The sequence below is a fragment of the Ictalurus punctatus genome, chromosome 22 (assembly GCF_001660625.3).
Source record: "Ictalurus punctatus breed USDA103 chromosome 22, Coco_2.0, whole genome shotgun sequence".
NCBI lineage: Eukaryota > Metazoa > Chordata > Actinopteri > Siluriformes > Ictaluridae > Ictalurus > Ictalurus punctatus.
The window spans coordinates 2,402,686-2,422,010 of record NC_030437.2 but is presented as its reverse complement, the minus strand read 5'-3'; the positions used below and the strand labels follow the sequence as shown (position 1 = coordinate 2,422,010).

The following is a 19,325-nucleotide window of genomic DNA, read 5'->3' as shown; positions in this document are numbered from 1 at the left end:
TTGGTCAAACCTCCTATGGGAGTGATCGGGATTGGTCAAACCTTCTATGAGAGTGATAGGGATTGGTCAAACCTTCTATGGGAGTGATTGGGATTGGTCAAACCTTCTATGAGAGTGATGGGGATTGGTAAAACCTCCTATGGGAGTGATCTGGATTGGTCAAACCTCCTATGGGAGTGATCGGGATTGGTCAAACCTTCTATGACGGTGATGTGGATTGGTAAAACCTCCTATGGGAGTGATAGGGATTGGTCAAGCCTTCTATGGGAGTGATCGGGATTGGTCAAACTTTTTGTGGGCGTGATAGGGATTGCTCAAACTTGCTGTGGGAGTGATTGGGACAGTATTCAAGCAGGCCCAGTCACTCTTCAAAAACATTATATAATATAAAGCATATATTATTTTTTCAGATTGGTACATGTTTGTAAAAATGAAAATTTTTTGGCACTAAATTATGCCAAGTACTCAATCTGACACACAGCTAACGTTATACTAACATCTTACAACTGCCTACCAAAAAAACCACTCATAATATCTCAATCAAGGCAGATTAATACAAATTATGCTGAACATCAAGGGAACAGCCATGTTGTGTATAACACACAGTTTGTACAGTTATGGAAGATGAAATAAAGTTTATTGTGGTGATCGGAGCACCATACATCATGTGCAGTTCCTGAGTTGTGCCATACGTCAGCTGGATTTTTTTTTTTTTTTTTTAAACAGCAGGTCACTAATCAAAACAAAACTCACTTATGTCTCCAAATTAAAAAGAAAAAAAGTCTGTTTTCTTTGGCAGATAGCCTTCAAAGAATTCTAACCTATTCAACGTCACTACTCAAGTCTTACACCAATACTGATCGATAGTAGTTATTTTTAAAAAATGGACCAAAAACGACATTTAGTGCAACATTCAACACTACCACAGACGTCGTGTTCAGGTTCAGCCACGTGACGGTGCCTCGGGGGTCTTCACACTTCAGCGTCTTATGGAACTCTACACAGACGCTTGCTGGAAGAAATCCCTCGCTTCAGCGGAGAGTGAGAGTTCAATGGAAATGGTGAATAAAGGCACGAGTGGCGGCGGGTGTGGTGCGCTCATTCCTGCAGCTTGAACTGGAAGGACCGTGTGCTCCACTGGGTGACGTCGCAGTTCAGCATGGTGCGCTCGGTGAAGCTGACGTTATCTTCGCTGTCGATCAGGATGATGGTGTTCGTCCTGAACCGGAGAGTGAGAAAGAAACGCAAAGTAAATAGACTTCGACAACGCTACGGTCCAGAAGACTTTCACCAAACGTTCAAGATAAACACAATAATTGGCCAACCTGGTGCCGTAACCCGGCGCACGCACACACACAGCGGACAGAAGTTTAAGCCAGTCCTTGGTGTATCCTTCACCTTGGCTCTCCTGCATGTGGTCAGGTGTGTTTCTGAGAGAGAGAGAGAGAGAGAGGTAAGAAGATCCCATCGATCCATCCATTTTTCCATATAGCGTATCTGCTTGTCCTACACAGGGTCACATGGAGAACCCGGGACACAAGGCAGGGGACACCTTGTATGAGGTGCCATCCCACTACAGGGCACAGTCACACTCTATGGACAATTTGGACATGGACTGGTGGAGAAAACCGGAGTGGCCAGAGGAAAGCCCCAGAGCACAGGGAAACCATGTAAGCTCGAGACCCCGAGAGGTGCGTGTGCATGTAGTTGAACTAGGCTGGAACGACCCAATATCATGACCTCTACTACATCCCGAGTCTTCTTCCTGAGACGCAACGCCTTTTCAGATTCATTCATAGAACTTCTCAGACGAAGTGGTTTTCATCCTGCATGACAGATCATAAACAAGAGCAAAGTAGATAATAAATAAACAGCGAGACGACCCTACTGATGGTCACGGTTGTTTTCTCTAGCAGGGATCGTCGCGTCGCACATGAACACCAGTGTAGAGTAAGGCTCGTTATCAGAGAGGGCGAGAGACGTAACTGGAGCAGCAGGGATGCAGGTCTGTATTTGTTCAGGATAACGAGAACAGCAATCACGCCGTCTCATGAATAACATCAATTCAAATTTACGCCGCTTTGCTGGCTCACAGTATCTGCAAGCCCACCGAATGTTCTTTTCCACGATGACAGGACGAGTGTCTCAAACAAACCCCAAACCCTGACAGGATAAAATTATAGCTGATTCCGACACAGCATCATCTTTCAATCACGAATTTCTCAATGAAACATCAATTGATCCCGGCGAGGTTCCCTCTAATCCGAGGTCCGAGTAAACCCCGTCGTTCGGCTTGTAAATTCACATTAGAACTCAAGTGCATTAACATAAGTAAAGCACCGTGTTTCTCTTCGCATCTGCGCTTCCACAGGAAATGCCTGGCCCCCTGCTCGCTGCTTGCTGGTGAACACAAAGCGTTAAAGAAAACCCAGAGCGGCTTTGATTAGCTCATCACCTGCTCATCACCTGCTCATCACCTGCTCATCACCTGCTCATCACCTGCTCCGCTTGTGCTCGGTATTAACGCATTCTCACATTCCTGACACTTTTTTAAACACGGTTCGAAGCTCACAAAAAGGGTACAAAGCTCAAATCTGAGCGTCAGTCCACAGCGAAGACGCTTGTGCCGTTTCTGAAACTCGTTATAGCAATACATCAGTTCCGCGGAGGTTAATAACGTGCACACACACACACACACACACACACACACACACTCAACACCTCATCAACATTCCATTTTCTCCATCTAGTCCACGCAAGGGCACGGCTAAACGTGCTTGTGTAGCGGCTCGCTATCGTCAGTGTTTGTTAAGTGATAACGAGGTGGAGAGAGAGAGAGAGAGAGAGAGAGAGAGAGAGAGAGATGTATCTGCGTGTGCATGTGTGAAAGAGAGACAGTTCCAGTTAAATTTGTACTTCTCTGATGATCAGACGGACGTGAGCTGCTGCACGAGCGACGAGTTCATTAAAATCGACCTCCTCAGGCTGCGGGGCAAAAAAAAAAACCCGAAACGCTGCTTTAAAGTTTTCAAAGATCTTCTGCAATAACTTTCAAATACACTCTCCTGGATTTCGCCTAAAGTGAACAAATCAGAGGACTGAAAGTATGAGAGAGAGAGAGAGAGAGAGAGAGAGAGAGATGTGGAGGGTCTAGAATGATTTCAGTATGTAAGTGGAATGTGAGTGTGTGACTCCAAATAAACCAAGAAAGAGTAGAAACATGGCATACAGAACATAGTGTGTGTGTGTGTGTGTGTGTGTGTGTGTAAACAGACAGACAGACAGTTCCTCACAGTTCCTCGTCGTTCAGGACTTGCAGCAGTTCCTGGACCAGGCCTTCAGGGGGCAGTGTTTTATTCACCACACTGCTAAAGTGCTGTTTCCCGCGTTGCATCTTCCTCCAAGGAGTGTCCAACAGAGAGTTACTGAGACCGTAGATTCCTGCTGAAACACACACACACACACACACACACACACACACACACACACACACAGAGCTCTGTCCTCCTTGCTCACATACTTGCATTTCTCACCGGCATTTCTGTCAAGTATACAACATGCACATAGAAGAAAGTGCTAAGTGTGTGTGTGCCCATAGAGGAACAGAACAAACCCGCTTTGAGGCGCACGGGTTCCGGACTGCCCCTGTTTCCATAGTAACACATCGTGTCCTCACTGGCTCTGCATTGGGCGACACAGAGAGATGAAACATAATAAGCGAACACTTAAAAAACCCCCCACAAATTAGCGTAATCATGAAGCCCATTTATCTTCACTGAACACCGCCACCGCCCACGAGTGGCAGAGAGTGAAGACCATCGCTAATCAGCCTCAGCACTGATCTTGAAAAACACGGAGGTCAAATGTCACACGGTGAGACACGACTTCCTGTGAAGTGTTGTTAGATACGTCAGAGATATTTGTCACATCGTCCCGACGTACACCGCCAGGAGTCGACTCTTTTCTGAAACTAGTTTCTTTCAGTTCCTCCGAAACGCTTTACTTTTCTCCTTTTAACACGATTCCAATTTACTGCTCTGTTTGGCAGCGTGGAGCTCCTCTTCTCCGTTATCAAGAGTGGAAATTAGAGGAATGTTTATAGGCCGTGTATACATCACAGCAAACATTAGAGTCTCATCACGAGCTGAGGCACTGCAGGAGGGCAAGATGGGGGGGAGGGGGGGGGGGTCTCTTTATTATAATAGAAAACCCCTCTCCAGTTGCAGGATGCTGCTATTGATTTGGGAATGAGATCGCCACGGTCGAGTTTCCACGGAGATTATTGCTGCATGCATCACTGTTGAGAGCAGGGGGCCAATAGCTCAGTAACCGTCTGGACTGTTATACCTTCGGCTGCGATAATGAAGGAATAAACGAAGCGGTCCGTAATAGATTCAAAGATACAAAGTGTCCACCATGACACGGTGTAGCCTGTCAACGTCCTCCTCAATGACTCCAGTGATTTAATTCTTCACTGCTTGCAGTGCTGCCAAGTGTTTGTTTTCAGGAGAAAGTAGCTGATGGATGCTCAGAAAAGAAGAAGTTGGCGTCACAAACGATCAATTTGCATATTTTTAAAAATTCTGCACTAATGAAGCAGCAGGAAAATTAAAACAAACAAAAATTAAAGTATGAGGGTGGGACAAACAATGCTGATCAGTGATTGGGCGTTGGGAACTATGCTGATCAGTGATTGGTCGTTGGGAACTATGCTGATCAGTGATTGGTCGTTGGGAACTATGCTGATCAGTGACTGGTCGTTGGGAACTATGCTGATCAGTGACTGGTCGTTGGGAACTATGCTGATCAGTGATTGGTCGTTGGGAACTATGCTGATCAGTGATTGGTCGTTGGGAACTATGTTGATCAGTGATTGGTCGTTGGGAACTATGCTGATCAGTGATTGGTCGTTGGGAACTATGTTGATCAGGGAACGGTCATTGGGAACTATGCTGATCAGTGATTGGTCGTTGGTAGCTATGCTGATCAGTGATTGGTCGTTGGTAGCTATGCTGATCAGTCAATGGTCGGTGGGAACTAAGCTGATCAGTGATTGGTCGTTGGGAACTATGCTGATCAGTGATTGGTTGTTGGGAACTATGCTGATCAGTGATTGGTTGTTGGGAACTATGCTGATCAGTGATTGGTCGTTGGGAACTATGCTGATCAGTGATTGGTCGTTGGGAACTATGTTGATCAGGGAACGGTCATTGGGAACTATGCTGATCAGTGATTGGGCGTTGGGAACTATGTTGATCAGGGAACGGTCATTGGGAACTATGCTGATCAGTGATTGGGCGTTGGGAACTATGTTGATCAGGGAACGGTCATTGGGAACTATGCTGATCAGTGATTGGTCGTTGGTAGCTATGCTGATCAGTGATTGGTTGTTGGTAGCTATGCTGATCAGTCAATGGTCGGTGGGAACTAAGCTGATCAGTGATTGGTCGTTGGGAACTATGTTGATCAGTGAGTCCTTTTACACACTCAGCAGCTGAGATGTGAGCTGGAGAGCTGTATCGAGTTGGTCACTAGGCTCTTTTTTGGGAAAAGTGTCTAAAAAAATAAATAAATAAATTGCAGAATCTATCGACAGAGTCATCAAGTTGACCACATTATTTTGCTGCTATTCCTGGCTATGTAGAGGCACACAGCTGCCCCCTAGTGTTGTGGCGCGTACTCATGGACATGTGCTATCTATTCTCAAGTGTACAGTCCAGACACTGTGCAGATTTTTCCAATATTGTAGCAGCCGTGTATTGGATTAGTGCCCATACGACTCAGTACCCAAACTCACAAACTTCCTGGATCAGCTGTACAGTGTTTAATAGGGATATTAAATTAATGATTTCACTCGATGCCTCTGATGCACTCAAGAACGCCGCGCTATCCGTCCAATCCAGCGACGCCAACGTTTCACCATTCAAATCCCACAATCCCACAGCTGTGTCTGCTGGAATCACCTCTTTAAAATAAAAATGTAAAAAACCCTCACTGTAACAAAGAGCCCACGAAGCCCCAGAGGACACGGTGTGCTGTTAGGAACAGCCGTGGAGCGGAATTCTAAACAGGGATCTCAAAGTCCTTCCAGTTCTAGGAAGAGCAGAGAGAGCAGGTGGCCAGATCAATGGATCAGACCTTTGAGATCAGACATAATCACTTCTTTTACAGCTCTATCCCACATCACAAAAGAGATGGACAAGGAGAGAGAGAGAGCGAGAGAGACGGACGGAGATGACCTTCCTCGAATACATGCTAATTCCCTTCATAATGGAAGCTAGCATAAAGTCTTTGGAGTCCTTCAGATTCTCAATCGAACTATTATATGCAACCGTTTCAAAAAACAGAAACCGCCTCAGCTCCAGGACTGACATGAATTTACAAGGAGTCAAATGAATCAAACGAAGCAATCTTCACTATTATTAAAGGTGCAGTTGGTAAGATTAGTCATGCTTGTCAAGATAAAAGTTAAAAAGGTGGGTTTAAATTTTTTTTTTTTTTAAACACCCTCCCCCAAATTCCTACCAAAGTTCATGAGGCTCTGCCCCCAGGATATACAGTGGAGTGACCCAAACAAGCATCCTGGACCGGAGGTCAGTGTTCTGAACGGGATTTCTCGGCCACTTGTGCCGAGGCCGTGGCTTAACCCGGTATTTCTGATCGTGTTTTACATATCTTTCAAGTCATGGAGAAAAAAAAAAAGAATAAAAAAAACATTCACCTGAATTCGGCGGTGAGGAGGTTGAAGCCGTTGTACAGCTGCCCCTCGGATGACACCTTGCGCAGGTACGAGAAGCTGTCCACGTTCTCGGTCATGTAATTTGACACTAAAAACCCTGGAAAAACAAACTGGGAGAAGTCAAGGTTTCTGAAAGAAGGCAGAGCATTCTCATCCTCCTAAAGCAGACGTTCTGAGCCAGGTGCAGTGTATCGTCACGCCCCAATAGCACCGCATCGATAAAAGCGCCAGCATCACTCAATAAGACGCCGCGATGTTAATAGCACTTCATCAGCAGCGTCGCCGACGAGACCCGGGGCCTTGAGTGAAAATCATTATCTGGAAGCGCACCTCACACTCGACGAGCGGATCACTCAGGCCCGTCTCACGCACTTTAATGGGCGTGTGTCGGAGTAAACAGGACGTCCCATTCGCAGCCAAATCGGAGCGTATTCCACAGCCAGCAAAGTAACATCAGAAATCGCAGATCACGCTTTTCAACCTTTACACAAACAAATGGTTTGAATTTGGAAGCAGGCCAGTGGCGCAAAAATCATCCGGTTTGACTCCGAAGTTTGACACCGTATTCGACGTTTTTACCGCTTTGAATCTGCGTTTGCGTGAAAAATTTGATCAAAATGCTGAAGTCCCACCTCTGCCCAGGGCGTCCGGGTTGCTCTTGTGTTCCAGGTAATTGGTCAGCGTTGTTAGTTTGCCTCGTTTACTGATGCCGAGCCAGGATCCGCCTTCCTTCCCCTCCTCCATATCCAATCCTGAGGACACACACATCATAATAATATTAATAATAATAATAATAATAATAATAATAATAATAATAATGCATGTTACATTATGTCCAGCCAGTTTAAAAATCCAGCCATGAATGAAATAGATCTTTACTAGTAAACTACTGAGATAAAATGAACTAATACTCATTTAATGCTGTTCAAACTTGAATTGAATTTTTATCTTAATTTCTACTATTTTCTTTAACATAACTTTTAAACTGATTTTTTTTAAGCGTACCGCAGTAGATTTAAAACGTGAAATTCAAAACATTTTTCTTTCAATTTAAAAAAAAAAAAAAAGTGAGAAAAGGTTACAAATTTATATAATCTAAATTTTTTTCTAAAATGGCTTAATTTATATTAGATTTGCGAATTTGTAACTTTATTCCGCATTTCTTTTAAACATAAGACATTCCAAATGGGTTAAATCTTTTTTTTACTTTCTGTGACATGAATTTTTTTTTAATATATATATATATATATATATATATATATTTTTCTTTTCTCCAAAAATTTTTTTACATTAATAAGCGACATTACTTTTTTTTTTAAACATAAAACATTCCAAATTTCAAACAATAAATCTACATAAGGCAAAATATTCACGTGAAAGTTTTTATTGAGGAAAAAAAACTGTTTAGACTTTTTAACTTGCATATAAATACATTTAACTTTAAAAAAAAAAATATTGCATGGAATGTATTTCAAATTCAAAGCATTATTGTTTGTAATTAAAAATGTTTAACTTTTTTTTTAAATATAAAACATTCCAAATTGTAAAATGTTAGTCAGCTAGCAGTTAACACAGGGTTACCTAGCTAACGCAGAAAGGGTTGAAGTAGTCGTTTTTCGTACTGTGGTGTTGTTTTGTTTTCTTGTTTATGCATTTAGCATGTATAACAACAAAAAAAGGACCGATTCAAACCTAGCACGTGTTAGTGTAAGCCTCTAGAACCAACTTCTAGTTAAGTTAGTTAACTTAACTTAACCCCTTGACCGACCCCCTCCACCGACCCCCTCCGTGGTCACGTATCCGACAGCGGATTTCACTCCGTATCTCCACACGGTGCAAAAACATCACGGCTTCCATTTTATTAAACCTGCAGCCTGGTGGCTTTTCTGCGCCCCCTGCATACGGGATTATTCAAATTACGGTGAGATATGATTTTCCTTAAATAATTCATATCCAGTTCGTTGGCAGGGCGTTTAGTTTCGAGCGTACAGCTTCCTGAAGACTCTGGAACCATCTCCAGAGAGCGTGTTTAATGAGTTTTATATGGTTTAGTGTAATATATATATATATATTAAACATTTAAGAGACTGGACTATTAGGTGAGGGATAAAACCTTCTGAAGCTGTGATGGAGCAGAACCCTTAAAGTTGATTTTTTTTCTCCTCCATGTAACCGCACATCCTGAAGCGACTACATTTGGAATCAATTAACGAACGACGTGCGAGGCGTTTTTATCGGTTTATAGTTGAAAAACGTCTCGTCGTGTTCTAGAGAAACTCCTTCCGTCGACGCCGAACATCTCCTTACAGAAAGACGACGCGGAATCTTACTAAGGTGTTACTATGGAAACGTGACAAGCGTAAACATAAGGGCATTCATATGAACCTGCAAGCTGAATGAACAGGAAAAGAAACACTTTTCATGAACACTTTCTAACCTCTAATCATTCAAATGTCAGACTCACTTAACTGTTAGACAGTCGGTCGTAAAAATAATAAAAATAATAATAATAATAATAATAATAATAAAGACTTATGTAAGTTAAATTAGGTTGATGCACCTTTAACGGCAATGTGGTACAAAACAAAATAACCCTGCTGAACAAAAACACAGTAGAAACCAAAGAAATTGTAATGGTTTCCAGTACAAACCATCAGCTAACCATTAAAACCGTTAGTCCTTAATGGTGTCCACTAGATATAACATGCCACCAATAGAAGGCAACTAATTACCCGTAGAGACCCACAGTGACCGTTACAGTTTCCATTAAAACCAATACAATTCCCATTAAAACCATTAGAAAGTCTATGAGGGTTTCTATTGTTTGGTTTGTTTGGGGTTTTTCTCAGCAGAAAGTAACTCGGCGTAATTATAGAATCCTATCTGGATGTTAAATCTAAATCTGTACATCAGTTATGCGACTGTATTGTGCATTAAGATCCGTTTCTCCAAGCCGGTCACGTTGCCCGAGGATCCCGTGGGCTCCGTGTCCTGCGTCGCTCTTCATCAGCATTCATCCCGTCGTCCCTCCTGCATCAGATATCAACCTCCCCTCCTGCTCCGCACTTCATTTCCGTCACCTCGCATAAAAGCACCCATCAATTAAGGGCCCTTGTCGGTCACTGACCCCGTGATTAGCGGCACAAACAGAGGCCGGCGAGCAACAACACAGCCCGGACCTCTCTCACAGCCCGAGGCAGAGCCAGTTTCCTATTCGGTGACGAGTCAATTACACGCGCTTTTCCCGCTGCAGTCCGGAGGAGGGGCGCGCCGGGACCGAGACTACATAAACGTGTACCGTACCCGCTTCTCTCAGAGTGCTGTTTAGGATTACGCTCGCGATGCATAAATGAGGCAGGACACAACCCGAGACGACGTTTCTCACGGTGGAAAAAACAAACAAACATTCCAGATCTTTCCGAGATTGACTGAAATTCATCTTCTTTTCAGTCGACATTTTTTCAGACTTGCGCAGGGACCAAGCTCAAGCTTTATCCGTGTATTATGTATTCGTGTACTAATGTAATATTTTCAAATACCCTATTAACGTACGTCGTGTACTACACAGGCGCGACAACGCCGTTACGCTGGATATCAGTATGCGGTGAGTGAGCATGAATAGTGAACGGAAGCAGAAATCGCGTGCGCGGGTGAAATAAAGATGGCGGATGATAATAATAAGGGTCACGGTCACGTGACCGCGCTCTTACCGCTGAGGATTTCTTTCCCGCAGCCCCACCAGTCGGCAGCTTTGGACGGCCTGTTGTAGAACTCATCTCTGTTCGACGCCAAAATAAGCCTGCAGAGAAATATAGACAGATGAATGAACAGAAAAGAACTGTATTAATAGCACTGGAGTCGGTGCTGTTTGGTCAGAAGGTGCGAAAACAAAAGGATGACCAGACTGGATCAGGGAGGCTGTGGTGACTCAAATAACCACGCTTTACAACCGTGTCGATCAGAAAAGCATCTCAGAGCGATGTCAAACCTCGGGGTGGATGAGCTACAACCGCAGAAGACCACGTAGGGTTTGGATCCTGTAGGCCAAGAACCCTAACTGGACAGATGAAGATGGGAAAAACATCACCTGATCTTCATCTGTCCAGTGTCCATGAGGTAGAAGAAGGATGAAACACGTTGGGATGTTGGAAAAGAATCAAAACGGCTTCACCACACCACCCAGTCACTCATTATTGGCCTTTACACCCACCAGTCCCAGCGAAGGAGGCGTGGCCTCCGCAGTCCTACACCTCAAAGCTACCGCCACCCTGTATCAATGTTTACGTTTTGATGAGCGATTAAATAAAAGCAGCTTATGGTAGCTGCTCCTCCGGACCCCGCTGATTCGGTATACGGCATCGAGTCTATTAACGCCGCCTCCATCTGTTCTGCTCCATTTCATTTCCCTCCGAAAGATGGGTTTGGAAAGAAGCGCCGCGGCTCTCAATCTGAGAACAACTCGCTCCTTTCGGCCGGGCGGAGAAAATTAGATTGGCCCGGGAAACCCGCGGAGACGGAAATCACCCCCTCGATCAGAGAGATAGAGACGAGGCGAGAACAAAATGGACGGAGAATGTGCAAAAGAGAACGGCTGAGGTTGAGAGGCGGAGGGAAAGTGCACAAGAGGGGGATAAAAAATTTTTTAAAAAAGGTGAGCAGTTTCATATAGTTTCTCATACACTGTTGGTCTTCCTGGTGAGGTGAAAAACCTGCGCGGCGCGTCGTTAAGCTAACAACTAGGCGAATGATTAGCGTCCAGAGAGACGCCCGGCAATATCAATCTCGCAGCTTTACGGTCTTATCGGGTGCGTTCGTTAAACCCCGTCCCGGCAGCGGCTGGTGATTACAGGCGGGAAAGTGCAGAGATGGAACAATGTGATAAAGTCATGCAAGGATAACTTCATAACCCACCGGTATAAAAACGGGCGTGGCTGAACATTCTGAATAATAATAATTCTTGACTGACAGCCCAGGATGCCTCAATCCTCGGCGTTCCAGCCAACGGAGTACAGAGTTACGCAGCAGTGTATGTTTCTCAACACTTGCACAGCCACACGGGACCTCTTCTGAGAATACTCGTCTGCAGACTCTAGTGAGAACGCTCGTCTCGGGAAATTCCAATCCTCCGGTCAAGGCAGGACGCAAGCGTACGTGAACAAGCGTACGAAAGCACGGATGTCAGGAAAAGCATCACTTCAGCGTCCGTTCTGAAGACTGTCATGTTCCTCTAGATCCATGGTTCTCGAAGTAGGCTCCTGAGAACCAGTGAGTATTACAGGGACGGTGTGGACATCATAAACTCATGGACGCACCATTATCAAAACGTTTTTGCACCTATAAATGACGTCCCATGGACTCTAAAGACAATCTGAATATTGGGTCTGTGATTTAAAAAATAAATAAATAAATCACAATTAAAGGGGTGTAAAATGATCGAGATCCAATGCTCCAGACGCTAAAAGTGCACAAAGTGGAAACTGAGCGCTGCAACTCACTGCCATGTTAGCTCCTCCTACTTTACACTGAGAGCGCATGGGGAAAGTTCACGCACGCATTCGAACGTCATGAGGTATCCATCACCCTCGTTAGAAAGCGAGAACGGTGTGTTCCGACCCTAAAATGCAACCCCACGTGGATGTCACGGATGAGCTCGAGATACGTCCGACAGAGGACGGAAACTTTTAAGGAAATCCTTCGCGACGTTGTGGATAAAGCTCGAGTCGAAATGTGCAGCGAAGTACGTTATCTTCTGTGTGACACACCAGTGAAATGTGTTCCCTGCTCCAGAGCAAAGGTTAAAGTCCTGCAGTGGTGACGAGGATGTTCCGAGTTATCTAATCACGCGACTGACTGACCGGTCAACACGAGCTCCTTGACGTTAAACGCGCAATACGACACATACGAGGTTAAATGGCGACCTTTCCCCTTCAGTGAATCAGCTTTTTATGCTAGGTGAATTACACCGTTTTTAGGGGTCACTAGTATCGCCGTAGCAACAGATTCAGTAGAATGAACACTACGGTTAAACCGTACGTGTTGGAGTTTAGTCTGAATATAATCTGCATATATATTTCACAGTGTATACATACTGCGCATCCACACACAGCTCAGTGTCGAGTGTCTCTCTCGCGTAGCGGTTTAGAGCTTGGAATTATGGGTGCACGGTCTTCATTACTCTGAGTGCTGTCTGCTTTCACTTTGTTGTGAACAGTGTGTGTGTGTGTGTGTGTGTGTGTGTGTTATATTCATTAACCAAGCACAGCACTGTCTGTAATTAGACTGTTAGTAAACCAAGCCGGGGGTTTTAATGAAGCAACCTTAGCCATTTTTTTTTTTGTTTAAATCAAAGTGAAGCTTTTTTTTTTTTAAGGAAAAACAAACTTCAAAAGGATTGAAGAAGAACAGCTCGTCGCTGAGAAAGCAAGCCGCTCACCTGTAGGCGTTTTTGGACGCAGGCCTGGGGTCGAACTTGAAGAAGATGATGCACATGAGGAGGTCACGCTCGGCCGAGCGGTATCTATCGCAGCAGCGGTTGAGTCGAGAACCCGTGCTAAGTGCTAGAACGAGAAGAGGGACAGAAAGTACTTCCTGGATCCATCCAAATGTCTAAAGAGCCGCTTTCAAAGCTAATCCCTGTTCTCACGTATTTTAATCGCAGATAGAAACAGTTTCCCATCACCATCGCTTCTTTTTTCTCTCTCTGGAAGTTAACAGCTAACAGCGAAACCTGAGCGTTATCCCTCATGTTTGAGACTGTTGAAATGATTTCTCCAATCAATCAACTCCATTGGAACTGCTCTACCAACAGCAGCATCCCCCCTGTGACATCAGCATGGGACACAATCTCCCAGTAAGAATGCAAATACAGTATTAACCAACAAATTAAAGCTGCAAGCATCATTTTCGGGGGCCAAGCACCCAGACTCGGTGAGCCACACATTCGCCGACAATTGTTGCATGAGCAATCACAGGAAAGCAGGGCCATAACTATAGGCAAAGGGATTCGAGAGGGATTTGTAGTTTCACGCATTCGTCTGTCTGTTATGGGGGAACGGTTTTGAATATCAGAGTTCCTTTGCTAACTTTTCTTTAGACAGGTCTTAAGACGATGCGAGCCAAATTTGGTGAAGATTGGATACAATTTAGAGGAGGAGCAGCAGAAATGCCACTTCGATGGACGCGTTTTAGGCATGTTATTGTAACTTTGGACCGGTAAGTAGCGCTGGCACAAAATTTGTTGCACAGCACTGGGGCATGGTCCTGAGAATGCCTAGCAAGTTTTATAATGATGATGTGCGCCAAATTTGGTGATGATTGAACAACATTTGTAGGAGGAATACTGGACGTTTTTTTGACCAAATCCAAGATGGCGGGAAATCCCGATTGGACGGAAATTAACGTCATAAGGTGCGTTGAACTCGTCTCGACACGGAATCCCAGGCTTTTACATTTTAGACACATGGTTCAAAAGTTACGTCCGTAAACCTGCTTCCAAATTAGGCCCGACGGTGGCGCTAGAGCGGTTGCAGCACTAAAATTTTATCAGAATGTTGCTTAGACCCTCCACAATGAGTGTGCCAAATTCCATAACTTTTTACCAGACGGTCCTATGGGTTGCCCTAGACACCCTCGCCAGAAGAAGAAGAAAGGTAGAACAACAATAGGCTGCCTACGCAACCTCGCTGCTTGGCCCCCTAATTAGCACCAGAAGCTCTAAACACATGAGAAATACAGTATTTCTACAGAAACATGTTTGATGTTCTTCAGAGTTCATGTTCTTCCTTTAATTATATACACACACACCATAGACCTCAAACAGAAACTAATTCACTTCCCAGAAAGGGTTTAGTCATCATTATTGTTAGTTTTGATGTGAAACAACATTATCAATGCACCTTGCTTTTAAATGATATGTATTGTGTTTTATAAACATTTTAAAAATATATATTTTAAATAATAATAATAATTTTTAAAAAAAACAGCTAAAGGGACAAATGATCCACACCCTGATATTTTCCTAATACAGTGTCGCAATGGGTGAACTGGAGGTCAACACACACACACACACACACACACACACACACACACAGCTGCTAACTATCTATTCCAGTTACAAATCGTATATCTAATAAAATACTAATTTCAGATTAGGAAATTAAAAACAGTAAATGATCTGATCGCCTCCTCTAGTAGTTTGACAGTGTCTGAATCGCTACCTATTTGATATCTAGGGCACTACATAGTGTTTACAAACCATTCTACTTCCGGCTCGGCGTAGTGCACCCGGATAAGGGAGCGCGAGCGGTTTGGAACTCCGCCGCTGTCAGAAGGTTAGTCCGCTGCTAAATGCTAAGCTAGCCCGTGTTTTGTCCCGGGTGCGGTCTGAAAACCACGCAAACGCGGACAGTGTGCTGGGAACAGGCGTGTTTAATCAGTTACTCACGAATCCATGTGCTGTAAACGATCACTTCGTGGCGACTGGACGCAGGAAGTGCTAAACCGGATGTGCGCTGAATTCCCGTAACCGACAATGTGCACGCTTTTAGTCTGGGTTGCCAGATTGCAGAAACAAGCGTTCTCAAATGTACATTAACTCACTGTAAAGCTATTCAAACTCCAGTTTGTTTGTTTATTTATTTGTTTTAAAAATCACAACAGGCTGGATGTAAAAGCTTTTCGAATTCATTTTCTACTGAAAGAAGCATTCCCTGACATATTCTATACATTTATTTAAAGTCAGGATTGTATACATTTGCGCAAATATATTACTATTTTTGTTTGTTTGTTTGCCAAAACAGAACAGAATCCCATGACGCTGGAGATATCTACTCATTTTATAACTCATGCTGTAATAGGAAATTCATCAACAGTAGGGTGGTGACGAAGCACAGTTACCGCATCAGGCATGTTGTTTTGTTCCACTTATACCACAGCGATTTGGTAATGAGTACAGTTTTGATTCACTGAAGAATCAATTGTAATGGGTTTAAAAAATAATAATAAAAAAATCCATGTATTGTTACATTTAATGTTATCTTTACTTATAACAGTTTGCTTCTGGTTGTTTTCCTTACTATCTTCTCGTTCTCTCTCTCTCTCTCTCTCTCTCTCCCCCCCCCCCCCCAAAATACCACCATACCACATAAACATCACAGTTTATAATGCTACCAAGAAACCCCAAAGAAATCTAGCTATAGATTTGCCCGTTCAACATGAAGATTTAATTCTGCTGGGATTTTTTTTCTCAAAGTTTACCTTATATAATAATAATAATAATAATAATAATAATAATAATAATAATAATAATGAGTTTTGTGAAGAAAGTCATCTTTAAACCCCCCTCCATATAACAAGTAACATTAATACATGCGTATATTTACTCCAGTCAACATCAATTACAAATCTGGAATAAAATGTTATGAAAACAAACTGGTCATTTTCAACATTAATTGAATGAGAGATTATATAAAATTATAGAAATGAAATGATAGACATTTTTGTGTCAAGAAATGCAATAAGTGAGGCTTAATTGGATAAATTAACGGATTGGATAAATGAACTCCAGAATGCTCATCCAAACCCTTCCAAAATATTCTATTAAAAATTATAATTAGTCAGTAATTCAATAGGGGATTTATTGACCCAATCTGGCAACGCAGATTGGAGGTAGGCTTGAGAAATCCTTGTCTATGATTGGTCAGACTGTACAGTAGGTCATTCAGTTCAGGACTGTGTTGTTGTTGTTATAATTAATCAATCATAATAATAAAAAGCGAACAGATGAAGGTGTCCCAGCCCCCCACCCCAGCCCCCCTCCCGCTGAGTAAATCTCTCAGACCAGTTGTTTATTTAGAAACACAGGTAGATAGATTATGTTATGAAATAAATGATTACATAAATGATTGCCCTGTATACTATTCCCCACAGAGCTGTAGTGCATTATGGGTAATCGAGCTTTTCCATAGACCCTCTAACCTTATATAGCTATAAATGTGTAAATAATGTCAACTTGAGACTAACGTCAATTTTAATAATAAATATTTTTTTAAAGGTGTTCTGTGTGCCTAATATTTGAAGAGTCTGATTACGCTCGTAACCTAAATGTGTACTAAAAGGGTGTGTGGAGTTAAATTGACCCCCTGCGCTGTTTGATTTGCAGCGAATTCAGCCAATGGGCTGCTGCTGCGTCATAAAATGAGCCAATAGAGGGTTAGGGTGCAATGGGGGCGGGGTTAATCAGGCGGAGAGATGTTTTCTCCAGGTGCGGTTGTTGCTGTAGGTTCTTAGACGCCTTAATCTTCTGTTCCAAAGCACACCACCAAACAAACAAACAAACAAACAAGGAATTACAACCATATGAGCTTTATTTCTGTCTTTTCCTGACTGTTTTGATGGATTTTATTAATGGGACACACCTGACACCGGAAGAGTTGATTGATTAATAATCAATCAAGCAGGGAATCAGGTAAGACCGAATATGGAGGATTGGGAGTGGGAGTTTTATTGTGTAAACACACACTGCAGCAGTTTAAACATGATGTTAACTGTGAACAGAACTAGGGTTAGGGTTAGATTAAAAAAAGAAAAAAGAAAAAAAAAACATTAACTTCACTGCATTCATTGATTTGCATTTGCTTTATACTTTAATATGGACATCACTTCTATATTCAGAAAATACAGTGCCACAGTTCTCACCCAAACTGAGTAAACTAACCAACAAAGGTTGTGTATTTTATTCACGTGTAAGTGAAACTTCTTACTTCAAACCTGTACATCACTAGTCATAAAAGAGAGGAAAGTTTTGGGAAAACTGATCTTGGCAAAAATTTGGAGTTGTTTCTTTTTGCTCAAACTGTTGGTTTTGCTGTATGGTTTGGATTCTTGTTTCGTTGCCGTATACACGGACATCAAATTTTGTAAACTTTTTGTGAGTAGATTGCTGGATAAAACATGGATCCACTGAGAACCATGTCAACTATTATAATCATTAAAACAGAATGCAGTTCAGCAGCTAGATAAATGGCAAGATCTACCTGTACAGTAAGATAATGAGGTGGAGATGGGTAGAGATAAATGGAAAGTACTTTATTGAACGGGAAATTTGGTGTCACAAAGGCGTGTGTGTATACAGTAAAGGTTAAAAAAAGTGTACTGGAAGGGGTACAGAATGAATGAATGAATGAATGAATGAATGAATATGGTGGTGGTAGGGTATTTAAGACATTGGACTTCTGAGGGAAGGTCATGAGTTCAAATCCCAGCACCACCAATCTTCCACTGCTGCCCCTGAGCAAGGCCCCTAACCTTCAACTGTTTAGATGTATAAATGAGAGAAATGTAAGTCGGTCTGGATAATGTATCTGCCAACGTAAATATATGTATTTAAACGTAAATATATATTGTAGGCGAGCAGGGTGATGTTGTGGGTTAGTCGCATGCTCTCTCCATGTGATGTGGCTTTCCTCCCGGTTCTTCCGTCTCCTCCTAAAAGTGCCATCCCATCCAGGGTGTATGTGAACCCTGACCAGGATAAAGTGGTTACTGGAGATGAATGAACATGTAGATTACTATATGAAAAAGTACAGTATAATATAACTAGACAGCACTGTAAGTTACATGTAAGTTTTATATATATACAGTACAGTATGAACAATTTTCCATTAAGCATAAGGTAACCGTGTAGTGGTTTCGCAGGTGACTTGAGACTGGTTTTATGAATGTTTGGTGGTTTTCTAAGATTCTCCTGAGTCTGATGCTTTCTGATGGTGGTGAGGCGAATGTACTGTATGGTGTATTCATTTCAGGCTTTCTGGAAACGTCTCTGATGTGTGTTTCTGGTTATCCGGATGAATTCAGTTAACGAAACATGTTACCACGTATCTTTTGGTGATTTGGTAACGGAATGGAGTGTTTGATACCATTAAAACCATTAGGACGAAAAATTTCTGATTGATTTTCTTTAAAAACACGTTTACAATAGAAGTAGAGCTTTTCCTCCCCAACTCCAACCACCCCTCCCCTCCCCTCCCCTCCCCTCCCCGTTCATAAATTATAGGGTGCACAAACTTTTTCGCCTCAGCTTTGACGGTTAGATTTCGACAGAAAACCGTCGCGAGCGCATTCATATTAAAAGACGCCCTCCTTGTGTAACATTTTTTTTAAAAAAACGTTAAATATTTCAGAATTTTAATCAAAATCAAGCAAAATGAGCTATTGGTTTTGTTTATATATTTACTTATTTATTTATTTTAAAGGGTGAATCGCGAGCGCGAGACCAGCTGACCGTAATTACACTACGCGCGTGCAGGTTTACGCACGCGGCTCGCGTCGACGCACGCGCACACACATACCGCTGTCAACTGTCATCCAGCAGCGCAGAGTTAAGGTAAGAGAATCCTCTGGCCAGGTTTCATTTCTGTCACAAAAGAAGCAGAAACGTCGAAATGTTGCTCTTTGACTGTTTGTTTATTTATTTATTTAAATGTGACACGGAAAGGTTTCGACGCCGTTACTTCTGCGGTTTTGCTCGCGCGAATCTGTGCTCGCGCTGCGCTCGCGCTCTGGCTATTTAGCTTTTGGGAGCCGA

At 42.9% G+C, this 19,325-nt stretch overlaps 2 protein-coding genes across 12 annotated transcripts in view; one reads left to right on the top strand and one right to left on the bottom strand.

Moving 5' to 3' along the window:
* Window positions 1–572: 572 nt before the first annotated feature.
* On the bottom strand, window positions 573–19,301 carry tango2 (transport and golgi organization 2 homolog (Drosophila)). Of its 5 annotated transcripts, NM_001200958.1 has the most exon segments (12): window positions 722–1,219; window positions 1,326–1,430; window positions 3,294–3,309; window positions 3,311–3,333; window positions 3,335–3,341; window positions 3,343–3,444; window positions 3,614–3,681; window positions 6,722–6,836; window positions 7,372–7,491; window positions 10,450–10,538; window positions 13,173–13,296; window positions 19,090–19,301. In NM_001200958.1, coding segments are annotated over 12 exon segments (906 nt in total). In that variant the 5' UTR covers window positions 19,106–19,301; the 3' UTR covers window positions 722–1,098.
* Window positions 16,965–19,325, top strand: part of arvcfb (ARVCF delta catenin family member b) — a 129,069-nt gene continuing 126,708 nt past the window's right edge. For 2 of the 7 annotated variants that reach the window (XM_053674638.1, XM_047149922.2), the window contains exons 1-2: window positions 16,965–17,204; window positions 18,994–19,124. The gene's annotated coding sequence lies outside the window, so the exon portion shown is untranslated. The remainder of the gene's footprint in view (window positions 17,205–18,993; window positions 19,125–19,325) is intronic. The other 5 variants (XM_053674640.1, XM_053674641.1, XM_053674639.1 and 2 more) reach the window with 3 other exon arrangements.